The 16,820-nt window shown below is 41.2% G+C and overlaps 1 protein-coding gene across 1 annotated transcript in view; it reads right to left on the reverse strand.

Annotated features, from left to right (window-relative positions):
• Positions 1 to 12,688, reverse strand: part of SEC63 (SEC63 protein translocation regulator) — a 67,941-nt gene extending 55,253 nt beyond the window's left edge. The window contains exon 1 of the mRNA XM_024755209.1: positions 12,398 to 12,688. Within this exon, the coding sequence (XP_024610977.1) occupies positions 12,398 to 12,521 (124 nt within the window). The 5' untranslated portion in view covers positions 12,522 to 12,688. The remainder of the gene's footprint in view (positions 1 to 12,397) is intronic.
• Positions 12,689 to 16,820: the final 4,132 nt, after the last annotated feature.

Genomic DNA, 16,820 nt, shown 5'->3' on the forward strand with positions numbered 1-16,820 from the left:
AAAAAAAAAAAAAAAAAAGTACTACAAATAAAACTGCCACAAGGACTTCAGTATTAAAGAGTGTGGGACAAGGCAATGTAGCACATAAATTTGAGGGGGAGGGGATGGTAAACCAGTTCTTTTTTGTTTGTTTTAGCTCAATTTGCTATAGAAGTGTCAAGATCCAAAAGAAAAGCAAACCATCCCTCATATCTGTAGGACACAGGGGTTTTTGTGAGCCATTTGTCTCTAAGCCAGAAGATAATACTAAGGAAAGAAGGGGAGTCTCAACTGCAGGAACGATTCATTTCAAGCTACATTTCTTTTTTTTTTTTTTTAACAGATTTTATTTATTTATTTAGGCTGCATCGGGTCTTAGTTGCAGCATGCAGGATCTTTTGCTTCGGCACATGGGCTTTTCTCTAGTTGTGGCGTGCAGGTTTTCTCTTCTCTAGTTGTGGCGCGGGCTCCACAGCTTGTGGGCTATATAGTTTGTGGCACGCAGGCTCTCTAGTTGAGGTGCACGGGCTCAGTAGTTGTGGCGCGCAGGCTTAGTTGCCCCGCAGCATGTGGGATCTTAGTTTCCCGACCAGGGATCTCAAACCTGCGTCCCCTGCATTGCAGGGGAGATTCTTTACCACTGGACCACCAAGGAAGTCCCTCAAGTTACATTTCTTAAACTGAACTAGAGGTGCAAGATAGTGGAGAATTCTAAATGAATTATAGTGTGCTGCAAGTGGGTCCCTGAGAAGGATGCTATGTCTCCTTAGCATACCCTCAAATATGACCCAAGACCCTATTAAAGGGTCCTCTCTACCCTGCCATCTCATCAGCCAACAACACAGCTACTCTGTTAGCTACCTTACTCTTCATCCATTCCTCTACCATTACCACTCTATTTTTCTTTTCACCTTTATCTCAAGTGATAATCCATAGCCCAAGTCAAAGGTTAATTATTTCTAAGACAAAACAAGAGAAAAAGAAATAGAGAAACTCAAATACTGTTACAGTAAAGAAATACTAGCTTTAAAAAAAAAATGGCAATTTAGAACACAAGGATGGGGATTCCCTAGTGAGGCAGTGGTTAAGAATCCGCCTGCCAATGCAGGGGACACAGGTTCGAGCCCTGGTCCGGGAAGATACCACGTGCCGCGGAGCAACTAAGCTCGGGCACCACAACCACTGAGCCTGCGCTCTAGAACCCACGAGCCACAACTACTGAAGCCTGTGCACCTACAGCCTGTGCTCTGCAACAAGAGAAGCCACTGCAATGAGAAGCCCGCATACTGCAACGAAGAGTGGCCCCCACTCACCACAGCTAGAGAAAGCCCACACGCAGCAACAAAGACGCGACGCAGCCAAAAATAAAAATAAAATTAATTAATTAATTTAAAAAAAAAACACACAAGGATGTATGTCCCACTGGGACCTTAAACACTACATACTCCAAAGTAAAGACAATTCACTAAGCTGAAAGGGCCTGCAGACATAAGAGATACAGAGAATGTCTTCCTCCTTCTATGGCTATGATTGGCTCATTCCATCATAGCCAATCTAGCCAAAGATTCTTTGAATAAGCTTTTAGACATTAATACAAATTCATACAGTAAACTGAGCATATACATAAGAGCAGAAGGAAGAAAGTATTCACCATTCTGACACCCAGATAATAATCAATAATAACATTTTAATGTGTTTCCTTTGTAGTCCTCTTTCAGAGAACATCTGGGAAGGAGGAAGGAAGAAAGGAAAGTTGGCAAGGTTGAAGTTACATACTCAGGAAAGACTTCTCTAAGAACAAGATAATTCCAGCAACTAATTTCTAGGGGTAATGTGCTTCCCTCAATCAGAGGGGCTGTGGGGCTGCTTCAATCAAGGCCCTCAAGAACACTTCTGCAGTAATGATGACATCTACTACTTCTCCCCAGTGCAGCAGATGCCCAAGAGATAGTTTCTCAGACAGAAGAACAAGCAGGACATACAAATGCTAATTTAAGGACAGCACTCTAAAATGTACCAGCGTACAAATTGACAGACACAAACACATAAAGCTAAAGTTTGTGTTAAAATCACATTACCTGTAATTTTTAATTTCTAAATATCTCCCATGTTTAGAAACTCAATGTAAACATCATTTAATGACTACTAATAACCAAATGAATTGACACCATAATATACCTACCATTCTACAATTCGACATACAAATTGTTTCTGATTTTTTGGTATTATGGGCATTTAAATAGGATGTTCTGAGACTCAATTTCCAACGTAGGGGTGGGGAGGGTCCCCACACCTTCGAAGAGTAATTCTTGGAATACCAGCTAGGTGTCCGAAAATTCAACTCAGTTCTGACACTATCTACCCAGAGTTAGCATCAGACTCCACAGGTTGAGGGCTCAGTCCCACAAGACTGTACATCCATGCCCCCCTACTTTAGATGCCAGTCGCAAGCCCAGGTTATAGACTGGGGGGTTCCAACCACCTCCTCCTTTGGTTTGATTAATTTGCTAAAGTGGCTCACAGAACTCAGAGAAACATTTCACTTACTATATCACCGGTTTACTATAAAAGGATACAACTGAGGAAAAGCCAAATGGAACAGATGCATAGAGCAAGGTTTGGGGAAAGAGTGAGGAGCTTCCATGCCCTCTCTAGGTGCACCTCTCTCCCAAAATCTCCATGTGTTCACCAACCCAGAAGCCTCTCCGAACCCTATCCTTTTGGGGTTTTATAGAGGCTTCATATAGGCACGGTTGATTAAATCACTGGCCATTGGCATTTGAGCTCAATCCCTAGCCCCTCTACCATCCCTGGAGATCAGGGGTAGGACTGAAAGTTCCAACCCCCTAATCACATGGTTGGTTCTCCTGGTGACCAGCAGGGTCCCTTTTCAGTGCTTCCAAAAGTCACCTCATTCACATAACAAAAGATACCTGTATCACTCTTAACACTTAGGAAATTCCAAGGTTTTGGAAGTTGTGAGCAGGAACTGTGGACAAAGGCCAAATATATACAAGAACCATATATCTGGTCATTCAGATGACCAAAATATATTTTTATAAGTCACAATTTCACAGTATCTTTCTTTGGTCCTATGAGTATTTAGAACTATATCCTTAGAACAGTATCCCAAAAGTGGAATTACTAAATTTAAAATTTTTAACATTTTTATAGCTTTCTTCTAAAAAAGGAAGTAGGACTATACATTCTTTTCAGCAGTTGGCATGAATGGCACCATCATTCTTCAGCAGCCAGTATTAAATCCAATTTTTACTAATCTGTACTCAAACTCTTGAAGGCAGACATTGTTGTCATATACATAATCAGCCCTGGCCTTTCCAGTTGCCAAGAATATAGCAAGCACTACATAAATATTTGTATAGAATGTAGAGAACACCTTCATTAAATAAATATTGGTGGGTACCTACTATGTGCCTGGATGTTTCTGGACGCTGATACAGCAGAAAACAAAACAAAAACCCCTGCTCTCACACACCATACTTTCCAGCAGAGGAGAAAGCAATAAACAAATTAAGTAAACTATATAGTATATTAGAAGATGATAAGTGTTATGAAGAGAAAACAGAAAAAGGGAAGAGCTTCTTTGAAGGTAGAAAAAAACAATTTTAAATAAGGTGCTCAAAGAAGGCAACACTGAGAAGATGGTGTTTGAGCAAGGACATAATGGAGATGGGGGAGGTCATAATGTGGCTACTAGAGAAAAAGCATTCCAGGCATAGGAAGCAGCAACTATAAAGGTTCAAAAGAAGTGTGCCTCATGTGCCCTAAGAACAGCAGAGCGGCTAGTATGGCTGGAATGGAAGAAACAAGAGAGAAAGTATAAGAAATGAAGTCAAAAAGCTCATGAAGGACTTCACAGGCCACTCTAATGACTTTAGCTTCTACTGTGATTGAGACGGGAGAGGCTTAAAGGGTTCTGAGCAGAAGAGTGACATGGGCCAGCTTCAGTTCTAAAAGGATCACTCTGCTACTATTTTGAGAAAAGACTGCAAGGAGTAAGGGTAGAAACAATGAGACTAGTTGGAAGGCTAATGATAATCCAGGCAATAAAACAGGGTGGTGGTGGTGGTGAAGCAATAAGGAATGGTCAGACTAGATATAATAATTTGAAGGTAGAGCCAACAGGACACACTAAAACTCTGCAAGTGACATATGAGACAAAGAGATGAACCAAGAATAACTCTAAGGCTTCTTGCCAGAACAGTTGAAGAAACAGATGTGATTAACTGAGATGGAGAAGACTATAAGTTAAGAAGGTTGGGGAGAGGGGAGACAGAAATCACATCAGTATTTTGCATATTAAGATGTCTATTAGATATGCAAATGGAAATGTGGACTCGGAACTTACATATACAGAAGTCTGGAGTTCAAGGAAAGAGTTCTAGACTGGAAATATAAGTTTTTATGAGTCACACAGCTGATATTTAAAGCCATGAGACCAGATGAGATCACCATAGGAATAAGTGTGGATGGAAAAGAAGTCAAGGACTCAGCCTTGAGGTATTCTAAAATTAAGAGGTCCTCACTGGTAAACTATGCTCAATAAATTATCCCACAAAAATAGAGACTACCCACATGTCTAGAGCCAACTGATTTTTGAAAAGGCTATTGTTCATTCAATGAAAAATGAACAGTCTCTTCAACAAATACTGCTTGAACAACTGGATTTCCACCCCTAGGAATATACCCCAAAGAACTGAAAATAAGAACTCAGACATTTGAATGCCAATGTTCACTGCAGCATTATTCACAAAAGACAAAGAACAGAAACAACCCATGTGTTCATCAACAGATGAGTAAATAAAAATGTGGTATATCTATACAACGGAATATTATTCAGCCTTAAAAAGAATGAAGTTCTGATACATGCTACAACATGGATGAATCTAGAAAACATTATGCTAAATGAAATAAGCTAAACACAAAAGGACAAATATTGTATGATTCCACTTATATGAAATATCTAGAATAGGCAAATTTACAGAGACAAAAAAGTAGCTTAGAGTTTACCAGGGGCTGAAGGAAAGAGAGAATGAGAAGTTATTGCTCAACAGGTACACAGTTTTATTTGGGATGACGAAAAATTTTGGAAAGATGATGGTTGCACAACATTGTGAATGTAATTAATGCTAATGAACTGTACATTTTAAATGGTTAAAACCACAAATTTTATGTTTTATATACATACTACCACAATAAAAATTTTAAAAGAAAAGTAATATATCAAGTAATATCTCAAATATGTCCCTTACCTTCCTATTGCTACCACCATTGTTTGGGCCCATATTATTTCTTGTCTGCTTCTCAATCTCTATACTGTCTCATCCTATGAGATGTTATTACATTAACTTGCATATAACACAGTTGCAAAAGTGTTCTAAAATGTTCAAAATGACACACTGTCAACCAAATCACATATACACTCTTCAGCTGAACATATAAGGTTTTCTATATGACTTAATCAAGTTTTCTGGCCTTTTCTCACACTTTTTCACTCTGGGAACTCTGCTGCAACTGGTTTGATCTGTACTTTAAACATGTTTCATGCTTTCCAGGCTCTACACTTTTGCTCATGTGACTTCTTCTTTGCACCTCCTCCCCTCCATTCCACCCATTAAATCCTTCTCATCCTTTAACAGTCCAGTCAAAATCAACTTACTCTGAAGAGCCTTTTCTCACCTCTAGATACCCACTACCACCCCCAACTAGATGCAAATACTTTATCCAACTAACTTCCATAGCACTTGCTTTCACTTCTCTTACACTTTCTTTGTTGTGCTTTGGATATAATAATTTGTGTATCTGTCTAATCCTAATTCTCCCACTCCATCCAGATTATAAACTCTATCAAAAGACTATATTTACACTGCATTCATCTTTGTACCATCTGCTGCTCCTAGTACAGGCAAACAGTGAATGCTCAATCAATAACTACTAGATTTAACTAAAGAGGCAAAAATCTAAAGTGAAAAACATCTGGAATCTACACAAGAAAATTCCTTCATCCATACTGACAAATATAATTCCAAAATGTAAGGAACACCTTATGTTACCAAACCCAAGTTTGGGTTTGCTCACCTGCCACAGCAAAGCCAATTTACTGACGCTGGGTTGTGGTGAAGGAAAGTACAGCATTTACTGCAGGTGCCAAGCAAGGAGTAGGGTAGCTTATGCTCAAAAGACCCAAACTCCCCAACTGTTTTCAGGCAAGGGTTTTTAAAGGCAGCATCTGGGGGTGAGGGCTGCAAGTCACCACAGGGTTGGGGGCGGGGGACAGGTCTTAGTTCCTGAAGAACAACTCCAAGAGATCCTTCAGATAGTTCTGTATATCCCTTGAGGAGGAACTAGGACTCTGTTTTATCCCTGAACTATTGTCATTACTTTTCTTGTTTAACTGTTTTTCCTTTGTTTCTGCATTCCCTCACTTCCCTACTTAGTAGCTACCTATGCCTACTCTTTGGAACTCAAGGAAGGCCTAGGAGACTAAAGTCTTTTTCTACAAACAAGAAATGGGGGACATGGAGGGGCTTTTGTACCTGGCAGGTTCCTGCTTGGTTTCAATCCCCCTTTCCTTTGATACTCCTCAATCTTGAGGGGAACAGATATGGGACAAGAAAGGGAATAACGTTTTGAATAGACAGATTAATCATAAACTCGGCACAGGAACTCAGGGTTTAGGGGGACTTGGTTTCGCTTATTAAGAGAATGAACAATAATGCCTTTCAATGTGTCGGTGAGATGGTGTAACAACATTTGTCATGAACAGAGTCTGGTAATGGGATGTTTTTTTAAAAGGAAGTCTGAGTACAATATGGATATATTTGTTATGACCTGTAAAGTATAATTAAGGGAATGAACATCTGAAAATTTTATTTTATATGAAAGTAAGCCTATCTTTGTCTTTCAGGTTCTCCAAGATCAAGCAAGAATGCAAGATGGCCTTTAAAAACAATTTTATAAATGCATTTACTAATCCAATGTCTGTCACCGCATTTATAAAACCTAAATGTTGTACTATAATTCATACTGCCAAGTTTCCTCTATGACGTGGGACTTAAATGTGTATATGCTCACGTCTGATACCTTTTCTGTCCAGACAGAACCCAGAGGGAATGACTACTTTAAAATGACTCAAACTTCTCAGATCTCTAATACCCCTTCAAAATCTAAATCTTAGGAAGACTATATGTTCTAAGTGGAATATGAACATTCATAAAATATACTCCTTTGAACACAAAACTGATAACTAGCTAGTTTTTTCTGTTAAAAAATCCACTCAACAAGAGGTTGAGATAACTCTACTGTAATTAGAAATTATCTAGATAAATCAATAGATAAAGCCAACATTTCATTTTAAATAAAAATGTTCATCCCCATCCTTTTCCCTGCACTCAACCCTAAAACTGATAAAAGTTAATATGTTATTATTGGACCAATCACCAAACAGCTTTTAAGAGGAAGAGAAACAAAACAGAAATGAATGAAAAATTCAACATCTGCACTCCAGGGCTTCCCTGGTGGCGCAGTGGTAGAGAGTCCACCTGCCGATGCAGGGGACACGGGTTCGTGCCCTGGTCCGGGAAGATCCCACATGCCACGGAGCGGCTAGGCCCGTGAGCCATGGCCGCGAGCCTGCGTGTCCGGAGCCTGTGCTCCGCAACGGGAGAGGCCACACAACAGTGAGAGGCCCGTGTACCGTAAAAAAAAAAAACAAAAAACAAAATCTGCACTCCACTCTCTCATTCCCTCCACGGTACTTACATTCCACAAACAGCCCATGCTATCTTAGAATTCTCTTTCTAACCTGCTCATTCCCCTATATGCTGACATCTCAAAGGACTAATAAGCCTCTGAAATGGATTCCTTCTCCATCTAGTTTTTCCCCACCCAGCCACCACCACCTCCCACCAAACCATTCTCCACTCAAAGCTCCACAAAAGCAAAACTGACCATGTAAATTATCCTACTTAAAAACCTCCATTATTTACCCAATAACTTATAGGATGAAGTATAAAATGGTTGATTTGCTCCTAAGTGCCAATCACATTAAATCTTTACCACTTACTGAACATCTCCACGCTTTTGCATATGCTTTCCCCTACAACTGGAATGCACTTCTCCCATTTACCTTTTAAGACCTATCTCAAATCAACTCCTCTACATTAAACACCCAAATCCCCAAATAGAATTATTCTCTCCTTCCTCTGTGCTCCCACAGCACTTTCCACTTATCATTTTAATACTTATTATAATGTGTTATAGTAATTACAGGAGAGAGTATAAGGTAGTGGCTAACAAGAGAAGCTTTGGCATACGATGGATTTGGGTCCAACACTCAATCTTCCACCTAGTAGCAATATAGCTCTAGACAAGTTGGTTACCTCCTCTAGGGCTCAATTTTCTCATTAATAAAATTGGGATAACACTTGAGTCTAGTTTAAAGTGCTATAGTGAGTGCATTCAGCACTACCCATCCTTGAGGCTAGTCAACATTCAATGAACAGCAGCAAAGCTGAGGTGAGGATCACAATTATCTGTCTAAGACTGGAGGAGGATGTGGGGTCTCCCCCCAAAAAGAAAAGGGACTATGTCTAAAGTCATCCCAAGGGGATGCACACACCAAAATGTTTAATCACTTCTGGGTGATTTGGGTGATGGAATTACAAGCAATTTTTGTTCTGTTCCTTTGATCTTTTCTGCACTGAGTATATACAACTTACTAAGAAAAAAGCTATAAGCCCTTAAATACCTGATCCATCGGCCTTCCCTCGTGGCGCAGTGGTTGAGAATCCGTCTGCCAATGCAGGGGACACAGGTTCAATCCCTGGTCCGGGAAGATCCCACGTACCACGGAGCAACTAAGCCCTGTGTGCCACAGCTACCAAGCCTATGCTCTAGAGCCCGCGAGCCACAACTACTGAGCCTGCGTGCTGCAACTACTGAAGCCCGTGTGCCTAGAGCCTGTGCTCCATAACAACAGAGGCCACCACAGTGAGAAGCCCATGCACCGCAACTTAGAGTAGCCCCGGCTCGCCACAACTAGAGAAAGCCCACGTGCAGCAACGAAGACCCAATGCTGCCCCAAATAAAAAAAATATATAAAAAAAAGCTTTAAAAAAAAAAATCTGATCCATCACCTAGAAGCAGCATCTAGCACAAAGTATTATGCTCTATAAATACTTGCAAAATGAAGAAAATTCTACAGTATATTTAGTTTTACAAGCAAGCATGTTTATATGCATTTATTTCTTTGCTTCTCATAATCACTTCTTGGGTAGGTAGGGCAGGTTATTATTATCACCCCTAGAAAATGAGGATGAGAGTTCAGAAACAACTAAACAGGGACTGGACTGGAACTTAAAACCAAAACTTCTAACTTCAAATACAGCGTTTTTTACTTTACTACTAAACACTAAAAGTGAACTCCTACTCACATTCCCAAGTCAGAGAGCGAAATCACTTGTACACTATTTGAGAGGGAGCAAGCAAAGAAGAATAAAGGAATGTAACTTTTTTTAAAAAAGTTTCATTAATCCTTTCAAACAATGGGGGAAAAAATCTGAGTACATAAGTGTACCAAATCAAACTGTTCCACAAAGTCTAAGTAACCAGCAAAAACAGCAGGAGCTAAGAGCCCCAATATGTGCCAGACACTGTTCTAAACATTTTACATATATCTATTTTATTAATTTAATTCTATAAAACAGATAACTATTGTCTCTAGTTCACAAATGAGTAAACTAAAACACAGAAATTAAATCACTTGCCTAAGATAACACAGTAATTGGCAGATCCAGGTTTCAAAACTAGGCAGTTTTGAAAAAGTAAGATCAAGGAGTCAAAAAAAAAACCTCCAAAATCTGGGGAAAGCAGTGATATATTTTATCTCAATTCAAAGGATCTATAATCCTTAACTTATGGAAACAATAAAAGCCCTCTCTGGATTATGTGAATTTCTGATAATTAGAAACAGTTATTTTCTCTTGTCAAATATCATTATAAACCTATTAAAGTTGCTTTAACAAAAATATTCTACTTTCAACTACAAGAATTTTACAGCCCTGTTCTACAGTAAGTACTTCTTAGCTTTGTAAAATAAAAAAGCTAAGACATTAGAGGTTTTTTTGTTTTCAGGAAAGTGCACATATCAAAAGAAATACACAACCTCCCAAAATGACAACTCCAACAAAAGACCACTACCTACCTTAGCAACACTACTCAAACCTAGTTACAATTTACAATTACATAGGGACTTTTAAAAAAACCAATACCCACTCCAGACCAACTAAATCACAATATCTGGCGATGGGTCTAAGTGTTTTTAAAAGGTCCCCCAAGTGATTCTAATGAGGTTTAAGAACCACTATTCTAAGGAAATCCAAACCCTCCATATTATTACTTCACACAGAGCTTTTGCCCATAAAGGTCTGAAAAAGTATTCAGTCATCTTATTCAGCCAATTTGCAAACAACCAAGAGAGTAAGATAAATAGGATCCTTCAACTACTAAAAGGGGTATTAATTATAAGCACACTTAGCCCAACAGATTAGACAAAAATCAAAGCAAAAGGATTCCAGTGATAATGTTTTGGATAACAGAGTAACTTCAATTAACACGTCAAATATGCCAATGACCAAGCTATTTCTATTTGTCAAACCGTACATTTTCCAATCTGAAATGACGCCATGCTTTCTGATGGACTCAAGAGCCCAGCAATTCCAAAAGAGCAACATTGAAACAACTGTCACCTTGAAACTGAAAGCCCCCAAATGCGTCATCTTTTAAAAAAGCTAAACAAAGATTAAACTCAACTTTAATGTTGTACAATTGCTGGGTAAATCTTTTTATGCTTTCATATAGAAGATACCCTTGAAAAGTCAATATTGCCATAAGAACTCTGAAATTCAAAATTACATGCCTAGATGTTTGCAGGAACATAATTTGGTGACTTGGACTGATAGAAGGCTACTTATAACCTTTATTCATAGTCATATTTTGCTGATGGGATATTAATTTGATTATCGGTGCTGTTTTAGACCCTTAAAGGCTTGTTAGGGTAGGTACTATCTTTCTAAAATTTGAAAAACTCTGTAGCATACCTGTCCTCAAGCGTTTTGAATAAAGCATGTGGATCTGTAGTAGTAATTTTGAATAACACAACAGGATATCTTAATATTTGATTTTTGAAGCTTACTTAGTTTTCCTGTGAAACTGTAAGTAGCTAAAAGCACTGAATCAGTCTTAAAGCATAACAAGTTCCGATTTGATTCCATGCTTCACTGGTAACAGTGTCCCCAAAGTACAGTATACCACCTGGACAACCCAAACTCCCACCACACCCAACTTGAGAGAATCTGTTTACTCAAGTTAGCATAGCTCTTGTGAAACAGAAAGCCTTCCCTAAATGTTCTTACTCAAAAGCTACTTGTTACTGTTAACGCTACCACAAACAACCTACTAAGGCCTTGCAGTTCTATCGGTTTTAAGAATATCACCTGCCATATATCCTAGTAGAGTGCAACAAACGGAATCCAAAACCCAAACATAAAATGCCTTGCAAAGAATCTAAATAATTCTGTGTTCTAATCCGACGTTGTTTAATGTGAAAAGATTCAGAACTAAAAGCAAACGTACCAGCTACCTCACAACTGGACTACCTAGAAGACTTAATCCTTCCTTCATACTTGCACTTTTTCCGCCATAAACAACAGGAAACTCCAAAGAAACGGAAATAGAGAGAAAAGCCTAATTTTTCCTAAGGGGAATAACGGCATTGCTTCCAACCCCCCCCCACCCCAGTGTGAGTGAACAAATGAAAAAGCAACGGGGGAAAGGCACGGGGGGAGGGGCGGTTGGCGAGCTCAGATGGAGTCCTGTACCTGCCACCCAGCTCACACGGTGCCCGAAACATCTGTAACGACCGCTGCAACAGGGAAACTGGGCTGTGGGGGTAAGAAGACCGTGGCCTGGGGGCTCAGAGTGGAGCCTGCACGCTCGGCTTCCTCCTTGGCCAACTCTTCTCTCACCTTCCAATTCCCATCCTCCCTATCCCACCCTGCTCCCTCCGTAAAGAAAAATACCCAATAAAACTGGAGGCAGAGAAGACAAAGAGGCAAAAGGAGGCTGCAAGGAGCGTCCAGAACAATGGGGGACAGGGTGCAAAGCGAAACTCCCGAGGAGGACAATGAAGGGGGTGGAGAGGAACCCGGAGAGGCACAGAGGGAAACACCGCCGAGCCCGGGCCCCGCCAGCGGCGGACGCCTGGACTCGAGGCCCGGCCGCGCGGGCGGTATCACCCCGGGCGCTGCGGGCTGGGCCGGAGCGGGTGGGAGCGGCGCGGCCCGGTGGGGCCGGCGGAGCCTGCGCGTGTCCACGGGCTGCTGCCGGCAGGACTCACCGGCATTCTGATCTCGGGGCCAGAGGTAGTATGTGGCCGGGATCACGATGAGCCCCACGAAGGAGGTGAGAAAGTAGAAGAAGGTGTTCCCGCTGTCATCGTACTGGAACTGCTGCCCCGCCATGGCACCCCCTCCTCCGCCTCCCTCTTCTCACCACCGCCGCCACGACCCCGCTCTGCTTTCGAGCTCCCAGCGCCCCGGCCGCGTGTGGCGTAGCTCCTACGCCGCCGCCGCCTCTCCTCCCCGCCCCCACGCTACTCTCACGGACCCGCCGCCGCCACCGCCGCTGCGGTCCCAGCTCTCGCGAGAAGAGATAGCTCCCTCCCCGCGCGGTTTTTCCCTCCTCTGCCCCCTGCCTCTCCCCAACCAGCTAGCAGAGAGAGACGTGGCGCGCGCAGCCGAAGAACTCTGCGAGCTCCCGCCCTTAGCCCTGCCCGCTTAGCCTCAGCTCCGCCCCTCAAGCTCTGGTAGACCCTCCCTGAAGGCCCCGCCCCTACCCCTAAAGTCCCTCCCCCTCCCTCCTCAGTTTCCTTTCCCAGGGTCCAGCTCCGGGTCCTGAGGGTCGGTTTACAGGGTCCCAGCCGAGGCTTCCCGGCCGAGGAGTGGGCGCGGGCGGTTCACCTGACTGCGACCGGGTTCGCACCCATTCGAAGCAGAGGTGAGGCTTCCTTGCCTCCCCTGTCTCCCATCCCTACCCACCCTGTCCTGCACTCTCACTTTTCAATTTCCCTGGTTGATAAGAATGTTTCCTTAAATTCCGGATCCGCTCCTCCAGTTTGGAAACACTGGTCGGTCAGAATAGGGCGCGTGAGCAGGGCGGTGGGGAGGGATGATGAGGGGTTTGGCTGTAGGGGTTTTCTGGCAAAGCAACGTTTGCTATTAAGGGACTGCAATCTACATTGCGCCCATTTTGCAGATGGAGATTCCCCAAGCCGGTAGAGATGGTGACCTACCTATCCCAGAGCTAACAATATTTATAGCATTTTCTTCGACACAGGCAGTAGGCAAAGACCTTTATTGCTTTAAATCATTCAATGGTCGGCGAACCCCTTGGAATGAATCAAAGCATGCCCGCTCTCCAGATGGGGAAATGGAGGCTGAGAGAGATTGCCTAAAGTGAAGCACAATAAAGAAACGTCTGGGGATTTAAACCCAGATCACGCTGACGCCACAAAGCCAGTGCCCTGACCACCGCCTCGTCGCCGACCTTCGCATATCCCTGAGAGCGGCCGGCCCTCGCGTGCGGAGTGTGGGCAGGAATCCGCACTGCGAGGAGAGACGGCTGGGGGAGCAGTCGCTCTCCGCGGCCTCTGCCCTCGCCAGCTGTGAGATCCCAGAGGCTGGTGTCAGCTAAGCTGGGAGCTGAGGGGGCTGGTGCCCTGATCCGTGAATGACCCCCACGGTCCCGCGGCAGCGCTGGCTGGAGCCTATCCCAGCATCTCCACCTCCTCTCAGGGGACCAAAAGGAAAGGCCCACCCGAGTCACCTCACAGAGTCGTTGTGAAGATTAAAGGGAGTTATAGTGAAAACTGGAAAACCAATGCAATAAACAAATATTACACTGTATTTTTAAAAACTCATTTTAAGGCTATATAGTCTATTTACTAGGTTCCTTTCAATATGCCTTCCAGTGTTGGAAGAGAAATCTGGTCACATGTCATCTTTTATTTCATGTCCTCAAAAATATTATTTATCATAATCAGTGACGACTTCCTTCATAATAGATTATATTCACATGTATTCTGTCTTCCCTCTCAAATGTCCTAACTACCCATTTTGAAAGGAAATTTTAGAAAATCATTTGCTCTGCATTCCCCTCCTCACTTTTTTCTGTGTGAATTTTTCAAAGACTATATTAGACGGGAAGAAATAAAACAGAGAAGTGAGGGGGAGAGGATTGGACAATGAAGTCAGCACAGCACTGTGATCACCCAAGGCTGATATGCCCAAAACAATCTGCCTTGCTTCAGAAACAAGTCTGTCATAAAATTGGCTCAACTGCAGTGCGTAGGATCCTGAAGTTCCTTTTGTTTATGTTGAATTTGTTATTAAGTCTTGTTTTAATAATGCTGAACTGGTTGTTTTTTATTACCCTGATTATACATTTTACTCTGCATTTGGATAAAGATAATACATCAGTTTTATAACCTTGTGTCAATATAAATTATTCATGATAAATATTCCCCTTCTGACTTTTTTTCTGCAGGAGTAATCTTTTCCCTGCAGTTTGGGGTCATGCATATGAGTGGTTTGTACAGAACTGAACCATGAAACCAAATTTTGAACAAATCACATTTATTTGCTAAACTCCATACCTATCTAAAATATGAATTTTTAACCAAATTAAACGATTAAAGATTTGAAAATGTATAAACACAGTCTGTCTTAGAACTTAATGCTATTCATCATAGATAAACTCAGATCACCCAAATATTCCCCAAAGCAAATCTGAATCATACCTTTAATTAATCACAATTTTTTCTGACTGATTTTTTAATTGCTTTTTAAACAGTTGTTTCTTTTAAGATCATTTCAGTGAAATATTTAATAGTACTGAGTGAATATGGTAGAACCAGAGCTACAAACACATTTTGTTTAGTCTAATAGGACATGTTAAAAGACATTTTTGTATTTTCTCTATATGTGTCTGTAAAGGATTATTTTAATCAATTTCATTTTAATTTCTAGGTAGAGATTTCCTCTCAAGTGTAGAAAACCTGACTATTTTTTGGTTCCTCCTAATAATTTGCTTTTTCCTTAAAGTGAATCTTTCCTTCCTTGCAAGTCATGCTTGTAACTACTGGTGTTGACTTAACATTTATACATACCAAAATACATTTGTGTAGCTATAGTCAACATGATTTAATTTTCTGCTTATTGTAGTTAGCCTCAAAGAGACTGGAAAGAACCAAATAAATAAGTAGGTACATGCAATTATTTCCAGTCTTTTCCCCCTCTCTCTACCCTACAATAACCTTCACTGTCAAAGCCTAGCAAATCATCTTTAATGTTATGCCTCTTATTACTTTGTTTCAGTGCCAGGATTTTCTCCATTAAGAGCTAAATCTCTTCTGATACAAAATGAACAATTCTTTTTATTTGATCTTACAGAAATGAAAAGTTATGCCCATCATAATGACAACAGTAACATCAACAAATTAACCTTTGTACAACATTTATTATTTACAAAAAACTTCCTCAGCATTATTCCAGTTGAAATTTCAAAGCATGACCCACATGTTGGAACTTTGACTAGGTAAAAGGTACTAACCCATTGCAATCCTTTCATTCCCTAGCTTCCTAAGGCCCTTATGACCCAATGAAACCCCAGTCTTACACTTGGAGAGAATGTAAAGGGAGGTATGGGTTAGGAAGACATTGGAACTGGATTATGCTCCACTCTGAAAGCATGAAAACAATGTTAAAAGAGGAATTGAGGGCTGTGGTTTTCTTTAGTGTTGGGATCAGGTTTGCATTTGGGCTCCTCTCTTTTCATGAGTATGTTGGACTTGTCAATATTGTTCTTTTTCTATACCTACTTTTGTGATTACAAAGCTGAGAATTATTGTACTAAAACCAGTTGTCAACGATGTATCAACAAACTTAGGTTATTCCTTTATGAATTAATTTTATGCATTACCAACATATCTAAACTGCTTAAAGAAAAAATGATTGACATTTCACAGTGAGCCATAAAATAGCACTTAATGAAATTTCCCGCCCAGATTGAAATATAATTTGGAAGAGTGGCCATGAATAAACAGGAGAGATCACTATGGGCAATTTCAAGTTTGTATATTTGTGTAAGGAGAAAAAAAAATATTTCAATAGAGATTAGAACTTAAGGGAAAACATAAATCATCTTGTTGAAAAACAAATATTTGTGGATCCTGAAGTTTATAAAATTGGGGAGCCTTAATTAATAAAAAATATAAAATTATGATTATAAAATTAGGTACAAAAGTTCATATTCACTATGAACTCTGGTGATAATGTTGTGTCAAGGTAGGTTCATCATTTGTAACAAATGTACCACTCTAGTGGGGGATGTTGAAAATGGAGGAGGCTCTGGGGGCCAGGAGAGGGAGAGAGTGGGAAATATATGAGAAATCTCTGTACCTTCCACTCTGTTTTGCTGTGAACCTAAATCTGCTCTAAAGAAAGTCTACTAAAAAATAGCTAATATTGGGCTTCCCTGGTGGCGCAATGGTTGAGAGTCCACCTGCCGATGCAGGGGACACAGGTTCGTGCCCCGGTCCGAGAAGATCCCACATGCCGCGGAGCGGCTGGGCCCGTGAGCCATGGCCGATAAGCCTGCACCTCCGGAGCCTGTGCTCCTCAATAGGAGAGGCCACAACAGTGAGAGGCCCGCGTACCACAAAAAAAAAAAAAAAAAAAAAAGCAAATATTTATAAAAATTAT

The sequence above is a fragment of the Neophocaena asiaeorientalis genome, unplaced genomic scaffold (genome assembly GCF_003031525.2).
Source record: "Neophocaena asiaeorientalis asiaeorientalis breed wild unplaced genomic scaffold, Neophocaena_asiaeorientalis_V1.1 scaffold105, whole genome shotgun sequence".
Taxonomy (NCBI): domain Eukaryota; kingdom Metazoa; phylum Chordata; class Mammalia; order Artiodactyla; family Phocoenidae; genus Neophocaena; species Neophocaena asiaeorientalis.